Below are 19,551 nucleotides of genomic sequence, written 5' to 3'. Positions count from 1 at the left end.
TGTGTGTGTGTGTGTGTGTGTGTGTGTGTGTGTGTGTGTGTGTGTGTTATAGGTGCATGTGGGTGCACTTACCCAAGCATGCGTGTGTGGAGGCCAGAGATTGACACCAGGTGTCTTTCTTCATTGCTTACAGAACCCAGAACTCACTGATTTGTTATATTGAACTCTAGACTCCACTTTCCCCAGCCCAACTCCACCCACGACACCCAGCCCATGACACCCAGCACAATGCCTCAGGCAGTGAAAGTGACCAACAAGTGTTTGTTGAAGGAGTGAACGGTTCTTTCTCTGTGTCTGTGTGTGTGCAAGAGGACCTCAGTCCCCAGAATCTTCACTAAAGGTGGCTGTGGTGCCATTCACCTTGTTGAGGTGCTGTCCTCTTCCTTGTGTGCAAGCTCTCTGCTGACTGAGCCACCTTCCCAGCACAGTGATTCTACTTTTGAAGCATCATCCTAGACACAAATGGAAACCCTTTGACCAAGGCACATTTGGAGAATGACCAGGAAGAAGGGAGGTTTCCTTCCCAGGTGACAGCTGAAGCGTCACAGCAGGCCCATCAGGCACACTGTTGTTTTCTCTAGTTGGTGAATAGGGCACACTCTAAAACCCTCCTTGAACTGAACTGAACTTGAGAGGTCTCTGCCTTGTCAGCGTTCTGTCCATAGCAGCACTTGCAGTGTGGAGGTCATCTTACCGAGACACAAACAAATTAATGTGTCAGGGCAATGACTCACAGAGCGCTCTGTTAAAAGAAAAATGTCTCCAATGGCATGCCAATAAGAACTAGTCTTTGGAACAGTGGCATCAAATTATTTGACCTCCGTGTGACAGGACAGTGATTGACATAGGATGAGCTTGTATGTGCTGCGGTATGATTTTCATTTGAAAAATTTCCCTTAGAAATAGTTTTCCCTTTTCTCTGCTGGCTCCCTGTTTGCTTAATGTCAATCACAAAATTGATTGCAGGCCTAAATAACAGGAATACAGCTACACATCACATCCTCGGAAATGATTGTATGACTTGGTCATTTCATGACTTTAATTTAGCAGAGATTTATGAAATTATGTCATATGGGCCATGGGGTAAATGAAAAATTAAATGGTCCTTAAATGACCCAAATGGGTGGCAATTATTTTCATCATGAGTCTTAGAGTTTCAAGAATGAGGGGAAAAATTTAATTTGCAAAAACAAAAAATAAATGTGTCAGAGGGTGGAATGGTGGCTTAGCAGCAGGAAGCACTTCTGCTGTGGCAGGGTTAGTCTAGGGGTCTTGATCAGGCTCCTTTTCTCTGCCTGTTAAAGAATTAAGAGGGAGAATAAAATCTCAGGACACAGCAAACATCAGCTGGAAGAATCAGCCATGGAAGAAAGACTTTTGTTGGTGGTAAACACACACACACACACACACACACACACGAAGCAGACACACAGACAAAAAGGCCAGCTGCGGAGGGGAGGGGGACTTGGAAACCAAAAATCAGTCTCTACCTGAGGGCTCAGGGTTTTATCTTCTCTGAAGGGTCTTTCTCCCCTAACTTAGGGTCGGTCATTTTGAAGAAAGGATGGCTGATCGGCACAACTGTTAGGTAACATGTCCTGACGTGGCCTTGAACTTGGTGAGCCACTCCATCAGCAGGCCTACCGGTGGAAGAAAAAGCCTGTATGGCCTTTGTTTTAAGCTGCCAGGCTTTTGTATCAGGTCAAGAGAGTGCAAAAGAAGCCATCCATCTTGGAAGCTCAGCACCTTCTGCCTATAGTCCTTCTCATTGTCTCTCTGCCTGTCAGAGAATCTGTCTGACTCTTAGCCTCTCCAGAGGACCTTGGTTCAATTCCCAGCATACATGTGGCAGCTGCCAGCTGTCTGTAACTCCTAGCTCCAGGGGATCTGGTGTCTTTCTTTTGGTCTCTTGGCACACATGTGGTGCACATATACACAAACAGGAAAAATTTCCATCACATGAAATGAAACTAAATAAGTCTTTTCAAGAAGACCAACAGAGCCAACTAACCAGGGCCCAGAGGGGCTTGCAGAGACTGAACACCAACCACCAACCAAGGGCCATGCATGGACTAGACCTAGGGCGCCTATTCATACCTAGTAGCTGATAGGCAGCTTGGTCTTCACATAGGTGTCCTAGTAAGGGAAGCAGGGGCTGTCTCTGAGGTGGACTCTGTTGCCTGCTTTCCAATCACTTCCCCCTTGCAGGGCTGCCTCACCATGCCACAGGGGAAGAGGATGCATTCAGTCTTGATGTGGCTTGATTGCTGGGTGGGTTGGTGGGGTGAGTAGTAGGGGAAGGGGGATAGGAGAAAGGGGAAGGAGGGTGGAACTGGGAGGAGAGGAGGGAGGGGCTATGATTGGGATATAAAGCAAATAAATAATATTTTAAAAGCATTTAAAATATCACAGATGTGATTATCTTTAGGTTATCTATAAAAATATTGAATAATAAGATGCATATAAAAATATGCACCCATATTAGTGGCTCCAGGATCAGGTACTAGTTTGAGCATGCTTCGTTTAGGGTCTTCAAAGAGTTTTAGGGAGAGAAAATAATAGTGTGTGTTGTGTCTGCCTCTGTAATTCTCATCTTTGAAAACAGCACAATGGTTTTCTTTTTTTAAAGAGTGTCTGCACAGGGCTTGGGCTGGGGCTCAGTCAGCAGGTTGCTTCTGTAGTGTGCATGGTGCCCTGAGTTTGATTCCTAGAGTCCATAAAAAGCTGGGTGTGGTGGTATATGCCTACAGTCTCAGCACTCTGGAAAATGGAGGTGGGAGGATCAATAGTTCAAGGTAATCACCAGCTACAGTGTATGAGGCCAGCATGGGCTACTTAAACCCTGTCCCCAAAAAGAAACAAACAAAAAGGGAGGAAGGGAAAAGGGGCTAAAAAGAAGGAAAATATCACACCTCTACCCAAGGAACTGTTGCCAGTTAATGGCTGCTGGGGGAGAAGGGAGAGGAGTCGTATTTCTTCAGTGGTGTGGCCACTTGATAGTCAACCACAGTTGCTTATAAAAGCAACCCTACCTAACCATTTGCCTTTTAAAAAGACATGGAAGTCCATAGGGCACTTGTTAGCAAGAAAGGGTTGGGAAGAAGTAGGCAGGAAATAAGAGGGGATAATGAGGGTGAATGTGGTCAAAATAAACCATACGCATGCATGAAGTTTCTGAGAATAACGTAAGAAACCCCTAGAAGCAAACAAAAAAATAAGCTGCGTATGAGAAGGCCACGCTTTAGTCCCCTGCGGCAGATTACCCCAGAGATAAATGACGAACTTTATGCTGTGTTTCCTGTGATTTTAGGTGGGAACCGCAAGATACATGGCCCCGGAAGTTCTAGAATCCAGGATGAATTTGGAAAACGTGGAGTCCTTCAAGCAGACAGACGTCTACTCCATGGCTCTGGTACTCTGGGAAATGACATCCCGCTGCAACGCTGTGGGAGGTACGTCCTTGGCCACAGCATAGTCGGGTGATGTGATAGTGGGGTGATGTGACGCCGCTGGTCCCTGTTCCAGATGACATAATGCTGTCTGCTTCAGGCATGATTGCGGGCTTCAGCGCCGACCAGTGCACGCCACGCTGGGAGACAGTTGAGAGTGGGTAGTGGGTAGTTGCTCTAGAGTTTTGGGGGATGTTTCTGAATAGCCAAGGTTTCTAATTGAAAAGCCATGTTTTGGAACATACAGATTTCCATCTGTCTCCTTTCACACAGTGTTTAGAACTACTTTTCTCCCCACAGATATTTTAATATCTTTCGAGAGGTGCTTTCTTGAAGCAGGAGTAAAATTTCTATTTACCTAAAGGATAATAATAGTCAGATGGGCATCTGCATTTTGTCTCTTCTCCTTCAGATTTAAAGGACTGGGTAAAAAAAAAAAAAAGATTTGACTAAGTATTTACTCTTGTAGAGATGACTTCTTTTTCACAAAACAGAGTTGGCTGGTTTGTTTGTCTGTTTGGGTTTTAAGAGTGTGGGGAAGCTGGTGGAGGAGACAGCTAGCCTCTAAGACTTCTCTCTTTTTCTCTGTGAACCTCAGGGGGTTGGCTATCTGCTTTCCTTCTGTTCTCTGATATTCCCCAAGCAGAGTACCACAGCTCCGCCAGGTTCCCTCCCTCTCTTTTCTGTGTGCTGTGTGAATGACAAGTCCCAGATGCCTTAGGGTTTCCATCACTGTGCTGAGATACTGAACAAAAAGCAACGTGAGGGCGAAGGGCCTTATTTTATCTTACACTTCCAGGTAAAGAGTCCACTGTCCAGGAATGTCAGGGCAGGCACTCAGACAAGGCAGGAACCCGAGCAGGGAGCTGAAGCGAAGCCCACGGAGGAACGCTGTTTACTGCTTGCTCTTCGTGCCTTGCTTAGTCTGATTTCTTAGAGCTCTCAGACTGCCTGTCCAGGGGTGGCACTCCCCCCAGTGAGCGGGGGCCTCCCACATCAATCATCAATCAAAAAGATACATGCATACACACACACACACCCTCTCACAAACATGCACACTCGTACACACACACACACACACACAAATTTAAATTAAAAAGATAAAAGGTTAACACAGAGAGAGCAGTATCTAATTCCAGCACTCAAGATGCTAAGGCAGGAGGCTGAAGCAAGTTCCAAGTTAGCCTCGGCTACATAGTGACCTACAGGCCAGCCTGGACTACAAAGGAAGATCCTGTTCCAAACACACAAACCAGTAAACAACAATAACAACAACAGCAAAAATGCAGAGACTCCAGCCCACCCATCTGCCTTCAATCCAGTTTAAAACTCGGCCTAAATCCAAAAGAGAAGAAACAACCTAACCCTAGCAAAGCCGGGGCATTAACAGTGGTGCAGTGCTCTCCGCTGAACCACAGAGCTCACTTATCCTCCCGAGAAACCAGCACCGTGCTTTTCTGGAAGAGGACTTGGGCTAGGATTCACCCGGATCCAACTCTTGAGCTTCTGTGGTCTTCCTTTGTTTACCCAGCATAGTCTTCTGTGACCTTGACACTTGTGATGTTGAAGCACTTCAGAGCCTGGATCCCACTTAGGGTTTTCTCTTCATTAGATGGAAGGTGACGTGTCGTAGTAAGAACAGCACAGGCACTGGGCTGCAGGCACTGTGGTAACTTCTGAGCCCATGGCCGGGGCTGCTGAGGTCAGCTGGGAAGGCTAGCTGCTGGGTTGCCCTCTGTAGAGATGCCATTTTCCAGTCTGTAATGAACATACCTGGGGGAGGAGGATCTGACTTCTTCATAATCTCACCTGCGAATCTGAGGCTCTTCCGAGGATTCTCACTTGAAACAGTTGTCACTGTGATGTTTGCCACGTGCAGATGTTTCTGTTTGTTCTTATCGCTTGTTACCGGGATCTCTATCCTTCCTTGTTATTTATCCATTATTTGTGCATCTAGATCAGCTGAGGACAGTGGGTATTTCTTTTCTTCTGTGGATGTCCAATAATGTCATTACTTATTTTACTGTTCAAAAAGCAACCTCTCTGATTACCGACCCAAACTCCCCAGCATATTGTCCAATGCCATTCCAGCTGGACTCATTGCTGGTTCTGAGTCTTCATCCCTTGCAGAAGATGTTTGGCTCCCCACACTACAAGGAGGAGCTCACTCACCACCTCCCTCATCCCTTGCCGGGTCACAGTCATCTTTTTCTCTGGCCTCTGTGGACATGGGGATTCCTATCTGCCTGGCACAACTCTCCCAATTTCCTGCCAGAGAAGTGTTTTCTTTCTTTCTTTCTTTCTTTCTTTCTTTCTTTCTTTCTTTCTTTCTTTCTTTCTTTCTTTCTTTCTTTCTTCCTTCTTCCTTCTTTCTCCTTCTCCTCCTCCTTCTTCTCCTTCCTCCTCCTTCCTCCTCCTCCTTCCTCCTCTTCCTTCCTTCTTCCTCCTTCTTCCTCCTCCTCCTCCTCCTTCTTCTTCTGTGTGTGGGTGTGTGCGCACGTGCACGCGCGCGTGTATTATGTGTGTGTGTCCCTAACAGCTGAATTTGTTTAATCAACGATCAGCCATTATACATGATTTTCTGCTTGGAATGTCCAACAGCTCCAAAATGAACCTGTAGACTGACGGGAGCCATGGTCAAGACAGTGCTGTTCCTGACGAATCAGGGTACCTGGCTGGCAGTATCTTCTCCCATGCTTTGAGAGCCCTGTTTCTGCAGACAGCCCTGAGCATGTCTGCTCTCCATCTATCAAGATGGTCAGCCTAGGGCTCTGGTGCATTCTACTTTCATTGTAATCACTGGCAAGAGCCCCTTCCTGTTGATATTTGCTGCGTGAGGAAGAATTGAGGCATGTGAGGTAGAGCCAAGCTCACTAACTTTTATGAGTTCTAAAAAAAGCTCCAAGATAAACAAGTTTCCTTGTGGAAGGATCCAGGATCCGGTGTGTTCGGCTCATCTCAGAACATCCCTGTAGAGCCCTTTGTGGTAAAAGCAGACAGAAACTGGATGGAACCCATCCTGGCTCTGCTTTACTTGATCGTAACTGCCCACTCCTGATTCTCCTGTCTCCACTCTGGCTGCAGAAACAGAGGCTGTGTCCACCCTCAGTTACATCACTAGGTCTAAGTGTGTGATGCCGTATGGCAAGGCCCTGAGAATACATTGCCATCTTCTGAAAGTATTCCCGTGACCCTTTCACCAGCTCTTGAATTCCAAAGAGGAAGGGTGGTGATGATAATGATGATAGTGGTGATGGTGATGTGATGATGATGGTGATGTGATGTGACTTGATGGTGATGGTGGTGATAGTGGTGATGGTGGTGATGGTAGTGGTGATATGATGTGATGGTGATGGTGGTGATGATAATGATGATGGTAATGATGATGGTGATGTGATGTGATTTGATGGTGATGGTGATGGTCATGAAGATAGTGGTGATGTGATGTGATGGTGATGATGTAGCAGCAGTAGTATTGGATAGATAGATGAAGGGCCTTTGAAATAGGTCAGGGGCAAAGGTGTTTACTGTAAAAGGCTGACGATCTCAGTTCAATCCTTGGAGCCCATGTAAAACTGGAAGGCGAGAACTGACTTTACTGAGTTCTGACCTCCACACACATGCCACGGTCCATACACCCACCCACCCACCCTGCAATAATTATACTTAATAAATTTAACAATGCCGAATGTTTCCTTCATCAGCCATCACAGATTACTGTTTTACTCATGATCGGGCCAGCTGATAGCCCATCTAGTTTTAAGTGAACAGCTGAGTTTGGGCCAATCCTGGACAGGTGGTCCTGGGAGCGCTGAGAAACCAGACTAAGCGAGCCATGAAGAGCAAGCCAGTAAACAGCATGCATTATGTGACAGACTTCCTAGGCGAATTAAGTCTTGCCTGCCTTGCTTTAGAGACCCTGCAAGATGACGAGTGTGACTTTTCTGTGGCTGCCAAGCCCTGCCCCTTCTCCCTTCTCCAGTCCCAGGTCCTTCCTGCTGCACCCACTCTCTGGGGAATCTCACTATAAACTCCTTTCAGGTCCTGTCTCTCAACACTCATTTCAGGCCGTTTGCTGAGCCTAACACTCTGGCATGAGTTTTCTTGTAGTCGGGGGCTGTTCACCTAGAGCAACAGCTGCAAGCGTGGGCAGCAGAAGGAGACAGAGAGCTGGATGTCCATGCCAGCCTAAATCAGTAGATACCAAGGCAGGACACCGAGAGGTGTGGCCCGGGTGTCCTTCGGCAAAGCTCTTCTCTCAGCCAGCCTCTCTTCTGAGCAGAGCAGCTGCGGGGAGGGGGAAGCGCACAGCACAGCCCTGGAGGTGTTACGCTGGACATTACCAGGAAGACAGTGCAAACAGAGGAGAAATAGTTCCTTCTGGAGCCAGACCTAAGCTTCCTTTACTATGAAATCACACTGTAGCGCTCTACAGACCATCACAGTAAGCAAAGAGCAGTCTGAAGAGGAAAGTTTGGGCCAGGTTAAGAAAGCCCTGAAGGAATCCAAGCCAAAGCAGTCGCTTCATCTTCTGTGCACCAAATCCACCAGAATCCTATTTGGAGCCTCTGCTGTCACCCTCCCTTCCCGGAGGAGAAGCAGTCTTCTGGGGGTGGGCAGCCAAGTTTCTGAGAGCCCTGTGGCCACCGGCCTGCCTCCTTCTGGGGCAGTCAGTCTGCTTAGTGGAGAACTGGGAAAATAAATACTCAGTAGTATGTGGGGGTCAGAGCCCCTCTGCACATCCCACACCACAGGCACACGGCTCTTCAGAGGTACTGAGTGCTTGCTAAGTACGTCAGTACTCAGTGCTTGCTAAGTACATCAGTGTAAGTGCTGAGAGGTCCTCCTTAGGGCCCTGGCTTCTGAACGTCTGCAGCAGTGAATTTCCCTGTCTCCACTGGTGAACCCTTCCTGAGCATGTGTGCACGCATGCATTTATGTGTGTGTGAGAGTGTGGGTGCTTGTGCATGTGCAGGCCAGAGGTCAACCTCTGGTACTGTTCTCAGGAAACGCCTGACTTGTCTTTTGAGATAGGATGTCTCAGTTCCCTGGGACTCGCCCCCTAGGCCAGACCAACTGGTCAGAGAGCATCAGGTCTTCACCTGCTCCACCTCCTTTGGGATAACAGGCATGAGCTGCCACACCTAGGCTCTCAAAATTTGGTTTCTTCTGATTAAACTCGGGTCCCTGTGTTTGCTAGGCAAGCATTTTACTGCTGGTCATCTTCCCAGCCCCCAGATTCCTGTTAACAGACAAGGCTCTTCGTTTCTGTGTGTGAATGCCTTAAAATCTGACTTCTTTGTCCTTGTTTCTCTAAGGAGATAGTCATTCATTCATTCATTCATTCTTCATTCATCTGTTCATCTAATCTTCCACTGACTCAGATGATAGTTTATGAATGCCTGTTGTGTTCAGCACTATTCTCCCTACTGAAGAATGGGAGAGAAATAAAAAGTCATTTTTATTTTTGAGGCAAGGTCATGCTAGGAAGCTCATAGTGGCATCACACTCACAGTTCCCTAGGCTCAGCCTCCCGTTCCTGGAATATCAGGAATATAGCATGGAACCCCAGTAGAGCAGAAGGCCCCAAATCTCTCTCTCCCCAAGGGAACAGGTCTGGTGAAGAGTGGAGCTAGGACAGGTCAGTGGCAGATCTGATGTCCAGTAAGGGACCAATGGATACAGTCCTTTCAGAAAGAAAAATATAGCAGATTTAGGGGACAGATAATGCCATCAGAGTGGGTACTTCAGACACTTTGAGGATCTCAAGAATACGTGAGAAAAATGAGGAGAACAAACTGGGTTGTTTAAAGAAGACAAGATGGAGGGTGGTTGGTGAGCCACTGCTTTCTGATGGAGAGAAGGAGGGAGACTTCAGCCAGGCCAGGACAGGCATGAGAGCGGCTCTCTTTCACAAAGAGCCTCTGTCCCAAGTCAGGCAGTTGGCCTAGGGTCTGGGCAAGTGTTTGCACTGTGGTGTGTGGGAGGTGGATGAGGGAGGTGTCCACGGCCCCCTTTGGGGCACATGGTAGGCTTTGTAGGTATTTATCTCCAGCCAGAACTGGCCCACATGCAAACTGACCCCAATCCCTGGCCACCTGGACCTCTGAAATAGACATACAGTGGCTGTGAGCAAGGCTTGGGCACAGACAGCACCTTGTGCTTGAAGAAGCCCCAAAAGAACAAAGGGCCAAGCAGAAAGAAAAAGGGAAGGAGGTTTGGAGAAACCTCAGGAAGATCAGGATGGAAACCATTTGTTTTGAATGGACTCCCAGGCAGCACCATTTGGAAAGTAAATATAAACTCAAAGGAGCAGATGCCTTTGGGGGACACTGTCCAACGACAGCTGTGGGCCAGATGCTGGCGGTCAAAGCGATACCAGAGCTGTCTGGGGGTCGGGTCTGTGGTGATGCAGAGAAGGGCAGGCTGTGGGACTTCCTGAGAGCAAGAAGGAGTGTCTGTGGCTGGTCCTCGGCCTTGGCAGGGAGAAGGGAAGGAAGAGAAAGTTCTGTGCAGCAGGAAAATGACGGTCTCTTAGAGAAGGTGCGGCATTTTGAACAGTGTGGGGAGCACAAGGCCTTCTGTCCAAGAACTCTCAGGCCTAGACCGGGGCTGGCTTGACTGTGATAGAGACGGCTGAGCACCCTGCATCCGGCAAAGAGGAACCTGAGTAAACATGGCACTGGTACCGTGCCAGCCCTGCCCGCCTCTGGTGCCTGCGGTTAGAAGGAGACCATCCTGTTCTTTCTCCACCCCCAGCACCACCTTTCCCCAACCCAGAACACACAAGTGCTCGGGTGCTCCGGAGGGAAATCACGATGGTCAAGGGGATTTCATTTTAATTAGTAGTTTTTCCATAGCTTGTTTGGAAATTGCCAGCTGTCACCATCCAGCAGATCCCTGAAGGAGCCCTTCTCAGGGACCTAGGGTCGAGCGGGCCTCACTAAGGATGGTGGGATGGCGGGAGACGGCTGTCATGTTCTCAGTGGGCGTGGCATTCTCTAGGTGCTTGCTCTGGGCAGGATGTGGGGGGGGCACCTTGTAAGATGGAGAGGAGAAAGGACCTCTTAGCAAGACAAAGCCATTTCTGCAATGTAGCTGAGCAGCGGGGCAGAGGGGAGGATTCTGAATCGTCTTTCTAGATATGGGGACTCTTCCAGCCTCACTTTTCTTAGTGGTGAACTGCGGATGTCGGATCACATCTCCCCAGACTGTTGCTCAGCATCCTCTGTCCGGCTCCTTTGACACTCTTAAAACATGCTTAGGAAACGCTGTTCATTTTCCTCTGTGGTGACCCAGCCCCCACCCCTGCATTTAGAGCCAGAGTGCCGAAAGTGCTTGCTTCAGACTTACTGCAGGATAAGGAAGGAAGCAAGAATGGGGTCTAACGGGACTTTCAGTTTTCCATGACGCTGTTTACCGGGGGCAGCACACACGTGCCATAGGGCGCTCGTGGAGGTCAGAGGTCAGCTCAGGAGCTGGTTCTCTCTGTCCAACATGGAGCACTCGGGATGCCACGTACATCTTCAGGTTTGGCAGCCTTTACCCACTGAGCCATCTTTCCACCCCACTAAATGGCATTCATAACAACACAGCATAGCCAGGGCAGCCCAGCTGGCATTCATTTTCCCTGTGATTCGTTTCTGCTGCGTTTTGCTCAAGCCTCTCCCTGTTGAACCTCGGCTGACTCACCTGATCTTTAATATAAAGTAGATTGAGAAGTGCTCACTTATAACCAATAAGGTAATGATTTAAATGACTTTTAATCTCACCGGAGCCACCTCTGTGGAAGAGCCCAGGGGCACACAGCGGTGAGAAGAGATTTGATTTTTCTAGAATCTTCACGGAGAACTTTCATGCGTTTAAACACGGGCCCTTTCTAAATTATTTTAAGCCCCAAATAAGAAAGATAAGCAGATAGGCAGGATCAATGTGAGTTCAGATGTGATTCTTTTACTGAGTCTGCCAAGCTGTGATGAGAAAGTGGTAGCCAAGGGGGTCCAGGCCACCAATGGCTGTCATCCACTCTGCTCCATTCCTAGGACTATTTTATGGTCCACAGTGAGTATGAGATTCCCATCAAAACCCACCCCCCTAGCACAGGACCCCCCCACTGCCACCTGTCAGGGGACCTCTGACCTTGTTCCTCAGAGTCCAGATTTTAACTCAGTCCAGATTTGTACAGGGTCAAGGTGAACACCTGCCAAAACTTGAAGGAAATTTAGAACAGAGGAGCCAGTTAGAAATATCTCTCCAGGAGGGAATGGCCTTCTAGGCCCTGTTCATGTTCTCAGGTTCCCATGGAGGCTCAGAGAGCAACAAATTGGATTGCCTGAAGAGCCATGAAGGTAGCAACCAGTACCTCAGCTTCAGTGTCCAGAGCAGACATTAGATGTATTATGTATTGCCAGAGTGGCAGGTGTACACACAGCCAGTGATGTAAGTCGTCTCGGCACACCTTGTAAGATGTGAGCAAAGAAAAGGCCAGAGAAAGAAGAATCAACAAAATCCATGTTTTTTTTTGTTTTTTTTTTTTTTAAGTCAAGCACATATTGCTACCTGCTGTGGACGCATATTTTGTATAGGAGGATGTGGGATGGCTCAGGAAATGGAGGCCCCAGCTGCAGAGCCTGAGCTCTTAGGGAGAAGGAGAGCCTAGACAACTCCATTGTCCTCTGATCTCCCAAAGTACACCATAGCCTGTGTGCAATTAATTAATTAATCAAACAAAAATTGTAATTAATTAAGGTTTAATTAATTAAACCAAAATAATGAATTAAACAAATGTAGATGTGTGTGTGACTGATGGTCGACTGACTGAACTCTTTTGAGATGGAGGTCACACCCTGTAGCCCAGACTCTTTGCCTAAAGGTCACTGTATCGCCCTGGATGCCTTCAGATTCATAGCACCCCCTTCCTCAACCCCCCCTGTGCTGAGATGACAGGCAGGCACCCCTGAAAGTGACCCTTTAAGAGACAGGCACCTGGGGTTTCGGTCACGTGATAGTCTCTGCTCTCCACCCCATTTTCCCATTTTCAATTTAGAAAAGGAACAAAGCTCTCCATCCTCCCGGTGTGGGTGGCACAGAGAGTTAGTCTCTGCCAGAGCTTTGCAGATGAGTGACCCTTGACCCTCCCCCTTCCCCACTTTAGCTAAAGAGAGGAAACAGGCCCTGTTTCCCTCCAGAGCACAGGAAGCCTCACCGTTCCCAAGGTCTCAGGAAAAACAGAGGAAACTCAGCTAAGCTTCCCCTTGCCTTGAGGAAAAGAATCATGCCTCATCTCCTTTTCCACTGGAACATCCATTACTTTCTCCTTCAGGCTGAAGCCCTCTGCAGCCATCTTCTCCCACACCTTACGGAAGCCTCCTTGGCCCACACTGAATTTAAACATTAGAACAAATGCTGTGATTGACAGCTGCAACCAAAGCAACTTAAGAGAGCAATGGTTTATTTAGGCTCATAGTTTGAGGGCATGACCCATGATGATACAGGAACATGAGGCGGCTGATGGTCACGTGGTGTGTCCACGGTCATGAAGCAGGGAGGAGATGTACGCAGTCATCTGGATTTCTCCTTTGAACCTTTGTGTTTAGTTTTGGATTGCAGCTGGTTGAATGGTGTTTCCCACATTCAGAGTAGGGTGCTGTCCCCTCCCTGAACCTTAGGGACATACCCAGAGATGTGTCTCCTCGGGACTCTGCTCTGCGTCCAGTCAAGGTGGGAATGAAGCTGAGGCATCACAAATGACTTTAAGGGTGAGCTTGCAGTGTAATAAACTAGCCCTCCTTAATAACTGAATCACAGAAGTGTTTTCTTGGTTCTTTGGGCCTGTTGGCCACAAGATGGACAGTGGGCTGGAGTCATCCTGACATTTTCTTCTCTTTGGTGCAATGTTTTGACCTGTCACTTCTGAGCATGGGTATGAGGATTTCGGCCTCTGGAGCACTCTCAGAAGTGTTCCCTGGGAAGGAGAAAGCTAGGAAGCCTTCTGACAAGACAAAGGCGCTTCATCGGGCACCATCATGCTGGACAGCTCTGAACACTCTTCCTACCTCTCAGGAAGGACTTCCCAAGCACCTAGGGGTGGAGTGACAGTCTTCAGATGGTACAGCTGAGCAGGCAGAAGCCAAAAGGGAAAGAAGATCTTTCTGGTCTGATGGCTTGGGCTAGCCTTGCCAGAAGTGGGAGCTCACATAAAGACTGGGGGTGGGGCATTATTTATCAAGGAGCAGGTCTCGTGGGAAGGGAGGACAGGACGAGAAGCAGGAACAGGCAGGGAAGAGGAGCCCAGAAGCAGCTTTAACTTATCATTCACAAAAAGCCTGACCCCGTCCTTGGCTCACAGACTGTCTTAGAGCGGCTCTCAGAGGCAAGAAAGGATTGGGTTAGTCAGAGTCAGCACGCATGTTGCCTTGCGATGTGGCCGCCTGGTAGGTGGGCGTCAGGGCCAGGCGTCTCCAAGTGGGGGTAGTTCCATCAGCCCAGTGTGATTCTACAGAGATAGGGGAAGGAGGGAGGCTGTGGGCAACATTTGAGCTGGTCTAGAGCTCTTGGCTTGGTAAAGGGTGTCTAGTTGGGCAAGAAACACAGCAGCAACAGCACCTAAACAGAAATGGAGAGTCTGTGGCTCAGCACAGTATCCAATGAGCAGCTTCTGTTGCACACAAATCCCACACTATCTTGTCCTTTCTCTCTCGGTATAGCGCAACAAGGAAATATTCTCTTTGGTTGGATTGGACCAAAAGATAACCCTGAAAGGGAAGATGACAGCCTCTTAGGCCACTCCAATCAGTCTGTAGGAAGAAGATGGAGTCTTATCTGGAGCTGGCTCTGACTCTACAGGCTTCAGCTTTTGCTTGAAATCACTTCAGTTTGGATTCACTGGGTACCTGCTGCATATAAGGCAAAACTGAAAGTGCCAAGCAGAGAAAGGAATGAAAAAAAAATTCCACCTCAGTCTTGAGCCTCAGAATTAGCGTTTGATGGAGGACAGGGAATGGGAGAAAGAAGTGGCGTGTGTGCCCCCCAAGTCAGAGCTCAGAATTTACCCTTAGACCAGTGTAGATGAATCATTTGGATGCTGGAAGTACAAAGTGGACAGAGGGAGCTTGTGTTTGTCTCACTGTCACAAAGGCAATCGTGTTCAAAAGACAGTAAGAGAAAAGTAAGGGTCTATGAAAAGTTAGCTACAGGAAGCACCCTGAGGGGGGTATTGATAACAAGAAAGGAGAACATAAGTTAGAAAGAAAGGTGAGGGCGCTAGGAAGAACTGGAGGTTGGTGGTGGTGAATATGATCAAAAGAGCGTGTAAGTAAATGAAAGTTTCAAAGAATAAATAAGAATATTATTTTTAAAAATCAGCCAGAAAACAAAACGATAAGATAAGATCCCCCAAAAGCTTCTCTACTGGGGTGAGGCTGTGAAACATAAGTGCACTTCTGAGAACATGAAAGAGCAAACAAAGAAAACAGGCTCTCCGTCTTTTAAATTTCATGCTACGGAGAAAGCATCTCCAATTCTTAGAACAGAAGGCAATGACTGAAATTTTTACTCATTAAGGAAAATTATCTTGAAGTTAGAGGCCAAAGATCCTGAATATTTTGGAGAAAAATGCAAGATGTAGCCTAGCCTTTCCCTTTAGTTCTTTCATGGTTTATCACTAGGCTGTTCTCTCCTCTCTCTCTCTCTCTCTCTCTCTCTCTCTCTCTCTCTCTCTCTCCTTCATGGTGTTCTTAGGGATTGAACTTGAGCTCAGGGCCTTGTGCATGCTAGGCAAGTACTCTACCACTGAGCTACAGTCCCGGTCCCCAGAACTTTCTCCTTGTCCCCAGCTGAAAGTCTCTGCTGATAATAAACACTGAGCCCACATTTCCATTCCCTCTTCCCTAACACCCATCTCCTAACCTCCAGACATGCACCGTTCTCTCTTCTTCTCTGTGAATTTGGCTCTAAGGAGATTCAGCCCTCCTTCCTGCTGCCAGAATATAATACTCGAGGCAGGGCTGTTATTTTTTCCTTTTGGCTTATGGTTCTGGAGACAAGGAAATCCAGCAGTGTGGCCTGGTGCTCTGCTCGTTTTGTTTGTCCTCTTATATTCAGGGCCTGGCTGTGTATCCCAGGCAGGTCCTGACCATTCCTCATGCCTCAGCTTCCCAAGTGTTGACTAGTACCTTGAGCCACCACAGCAGCCCTAAACTGGTTGTGCTAGCAGCCCCACTCTCAGAACAGCCCATTGAGACATCAGTCTAAATCCATGAAAAGATTTATTAAAGAAGAGTTTCTTTCAGCTGAGTAGGAAGGTCCCACCTGGTTCTGCCTCTGGGTGCCTCATGATGGTGGGTAGGCTCCTGTGTGAGTTCTGGTGGAGACATTACATGGAACTGCATCATATTCGTCCTTTAGTATCTTATTTCCTTTAGTAGTGTCCTCAGGAACTGTCAAGGTTGTATCATCTTTCATAATTTCGTGCCTTTGTAGGTCTAATGTCCTCATAAAGTTTAACACCATTTATTGGATTTGTTTGTATATTCTGGACCTGTGGAGGACTGGAAGGTTTGTCATATGTATGGCTTTTTAAAAGATTTGTTTATTTTTAATTACTTTTGTCTGTGTATGGATGTGTGCATGAGTGCAGTGCCTGCAAAGGCCAGAAGAGGGTGTCAGGTCTCCTGGAGCTGACATGAAAAGTAATTGTGAGCATCCAGCTTGGGTGCTGGGAACCAAACCCTGGTCCTCCCTGCAAGCACACACACTTATCTGCAAGCCCATGATACGTATATAACCCGTTTCCCTCCTTAGAAACAATATTCTCTCTCCAACTGAGTGTGCCCGCATTGATGGAAAAGCCGGTCCATGGCCCCTGTTCTGTAGTTACCAGCCATTAGTGTAAAGCCTAGAAGCACTGAACAGTCCTCAGTGGAATATTTCCGAGCATCTTCCCAGCATCACCCCTTCCTTCTTATTTTAATCCACCACCGTTAACAGTGCTCTAGCAATGACAGGTTCATTCTGCCGTTCGGTACCTCATACTACCCCGCCAGGTGCTCACCAAGGACACTGCTCTCACCCACGTGCCCGATGCTCAACTGACCTGTGTCTGCCTCTTTTCCTCACAGAAGTGAAAGAGTATGAACCCCCGTTTGGTTCCAAGGTGCGGGAGCACCCCTGTGTGGAGAGCATGAAGGACAATGTCCTGAGGGACCGAGGACGGCCAGAAATCCCCAGCTTCTGGCTCAACCACCAGGTAAGGAGTGCTGGCTCTGAAGAGGGAAAAGGTGCAGAAGAGGCTGCTCACAGGTGGCGGAGAATTATGGGAGATTGAGCTGAACTCTGAGGGCAGGACCCTTGGTTCTTTGTAACTCTGTTAGGTTTGTATTCGTCAGGAAAATTTCAGTAGAAGTGGGTGAGCCTGCCCTCCTGAGCTGCATTCACCAGGCTTATATGGCATTCACAGAGAGTTCTCAGCTAACCACTGCAGGGTGCCAGCCATGTTTCCGGAGCCCTCTTGATTCAGGGTTAAGATGTTTTGCTAGCTCTGTCTGCTGCCCACTCCCATACCTTCATGTCAGGAGCCTATATCTCATTCCCTCTGGGCGCTGACTTTGTTCCTCAGGAGTACTTCAAGTTCAGAAAGTAATCTTTGGAAGCAAGAAGGGTTGTCAGGTAGCTGGTGTACTCAGTTCTGCTGGGTGTGCATGGAGGAGAGGGGAGCTGGGTACCAGCATGCCTGGGAAGGAAGAGTCCATTTCACCACTGTGGAGGGCCGGAAGCCAATGAGGAGGAGCTGGTGAGGGAGGGAGGGGCCTGTCTGTTGAGTGACATCACAGTGAGCTGTCATTTACTGACAAGAACAGGAAGTTAAGGCTGCTCTCATAGCAGAGGATGGAGGAGAGGGGAAGACAGGGTAGTTTGTGAGTGAGAGATGGTCGGCCACATGTTGATACATCCAAGAATGGGCCGCGGTGAAGAAAGAGCCAGAACAATGTTTTCCTCTCTCTGTGGCAAAACGGTTCTATTACATCCAGCAAAGCCCGTTACTGCTTTCTTGGATGAAGCCCTTCGTCTTTGCAGGCCATGGCTGTATAGGTCTGCCTAAAGGCAAGGAGAAATCAAGCGAGATCCAGAGACAGCAAGCCAGACACAATCAGGGAGACAAATGGGACAAGAAGCCTGCTCAGAGCAGCCTTGGCCCAGAGCCAACCCTGTGACCAGGGAGTAGGTGAGCCAGTCTTCCCAGGGTCAAGGTCCTCACGGGAGTCTCAGACAAATTGTCTTTGGTGGTAAAAATGCAAGGCTGTTTGTAGAAAATCAGGAATTAGAAGGTGCTGAAGTAATCTGTCCCATTGAAACTGTCACCATCTCCTCAGGTTGTTCCTATAAAGTTTTTGTAATGAAGCCATTATTCATTATGATAAAATTCTGGAAAGAATTTGCATAATACATTTTTTTCCTCTTAATGAGATTTGTTGCCCTATTGATTTCAAGGTAATGCTTAATATTTAATTTAATTTACTGCCTGTAATTACTGCACCAGAACAAAATAAATGTTTCTGGTATGGCAACAATTACAGTCTGCTCTTAACAGGGCCGTCAATCAATACCACCAGTTAGGCGAATCATGCAGTTAATTCCACATCAAGAGGTGGGGCCAGGGGCACTCCTCAGATGTGAAAGTTGCTGGTATTGGCAGGCAAATGCCAACTCTACAAGAAGAGGATTAGATGTGTCTGTGCCACACTTACAGAGCTTGCCGGGGCACTGTTGACCTCTACATAAAAGGAGCTGAACTTATTTCCACCTCTCACGCTATTTGCTCACCTTCTACTTTTCTGAAAGGACTTAAAATAGTTACAAAAATATTCTTGATGCAAAATGAAATCTGGCTGTGACAGCGCACTTTGCTGTTTTGGATAGCCTTCCATGCATGGAGGTGAGGTTCATGGGGGCCACTGTCTGGAGGAGGAGAGTGAAGGGAATATCTTACAGTTAGGCATATTTACCATAGGAAAACAGCCATGCCTCGGGGCCTGGCTTAATGTCAATAGAGATGACCGGGGCATCTGGGGTCCCCCGAGGCAGTTCTGGAAGCAGCCTGTGAGTCATGCTGTCAAATAAGGGCTTTACTAAGGGAATCTGGGTTACTTCCTATCCAGCCCTGGGCTTGGGTGTCCAGCTCTGTTCAAACAGAAGGGTACCTATGACCCAGCCATGAAACAGTCTGAAAGAGTAAAACACCAGAGGCCATGGAGGAGAAGGGAAAGAGAGAACGGAGCTGCAGGTGGGAAGCTGGAGTCTTTGAGACCCTGTACTGGATAGGTGCGTTACAGTCTGTACTGTAACAAATGAGTGCCGCCAAGAATGGACCCTAGGCACTGGAGAGATGGCACCCTCAGTGAAGGGTTTGCACAGTAGTGTGAGGACTTGAGTTTGGGTCCCCAGGACCACTATCAAAAGCTGAGTTGTGGGGGTGGGTACTTGAAAGACTAGCACAGAGGAAGAGGAGGCAGAGGGTCCCAAATCAGAGAGAAAGTTTGTCTCAAAAAAACAAGGTGGGAAGTTGCTGAGAAGACAGCTGACGCTAACGTTTGGCCCACACCTGCACACACGTGGGCCCACAGAAAGAGGAAACCCTATTCTGAACTGTGGACTTTGCTAATGACGCATTGATACTAATTCCATGGAGACCACTGACTAACTATGCCCTTGGGACCCCTCCCTTCCTCTGCAGGGCATCCAGATTGTGTGTGAGACGCTGACCGAGTGCTGGGACCATGACCCTGAGGCCCGCCTCACAGCCCAGTGTGTGGCTGAGCGCTTCAGTGAGCTGGAGCACCCAGATAGGCTCTCTGGGAGGAGCTGCTCCCAGGAGAAGATTCCAGAAGATGGCTCCCTGAACACTACCAAATAGCTTTTTCCGGGCAGACGGGGCCAAGCCTCTAGAAGCTGTCCTCAAAACCAAAGACCAGAGGCACCAGAATGCTTTTCTGACTGATGCTTCTCCAAAACCAAGGACTTGCTCCATTCTTCCCCAGTAGCTGTTCCATGTTCAGAAACAGCAGCAGCAGCAGCAGCAGCAGCAGCAGCAGCAGCAGCAGCAGCA

At 48.1% G+C, this 19,551-nt stretch overlaps 1 protein-coding gene across 2 annotated transcripts in view; it reads left to right on the top strand.

Annotated features, from left to right (window-relative positions):
• The window catches only part of Tgfbr2 (transforming growth factor beta receptor 2), an 86,249-nt gene extending 66,704 nt beyond the window's left edge, over nt 1-19,545 (top strand). For both annotated transcript variants that reach the window (XM_055601771.1, XM_055601772.1), the window contains 3 exons: nt 3,311-3,452; nt 16,568-16,695; nt 19,180-19,545. In XM_055601771.1, the coding sequence (XP_055457746.1) occupies nt 3,311-3,452; nt 16,568-16,695; nt 19,180-19,359 (450 nt within the window). In that variant the 3' untranslated portion in view covers nt 19,360-19,545. The remainder of the gene's footprint in view (nt 1-3,310; nt 3,453-16,567; nt 16,696-19,179) is intronic.
• The last annotated feature ends 6 nt before the right edge of the window (nt 19,546-19,551 follow it).

The sequence above is a fragment of the Psammomys obesus genome, unplaced genomic scaffold, assembly GCF_907164565.1.
Source record: "Psammomys obesus unplaced genomic scaffold, mPsaObe1.curated_primary_1811, whole genome shotgun sequence".
Classification (NCBI taxonomy): domain Eukaryota; kingdom Metazoa; phylum Chordata; class Mammalia; order Rodentia; family Muridae; genus Psammomys; species Psammomys obesus.
Note: the sequence above shows the minus strand (reverse complement) of the source record. Positions and strands in the feature narration are given on the sequence as shown.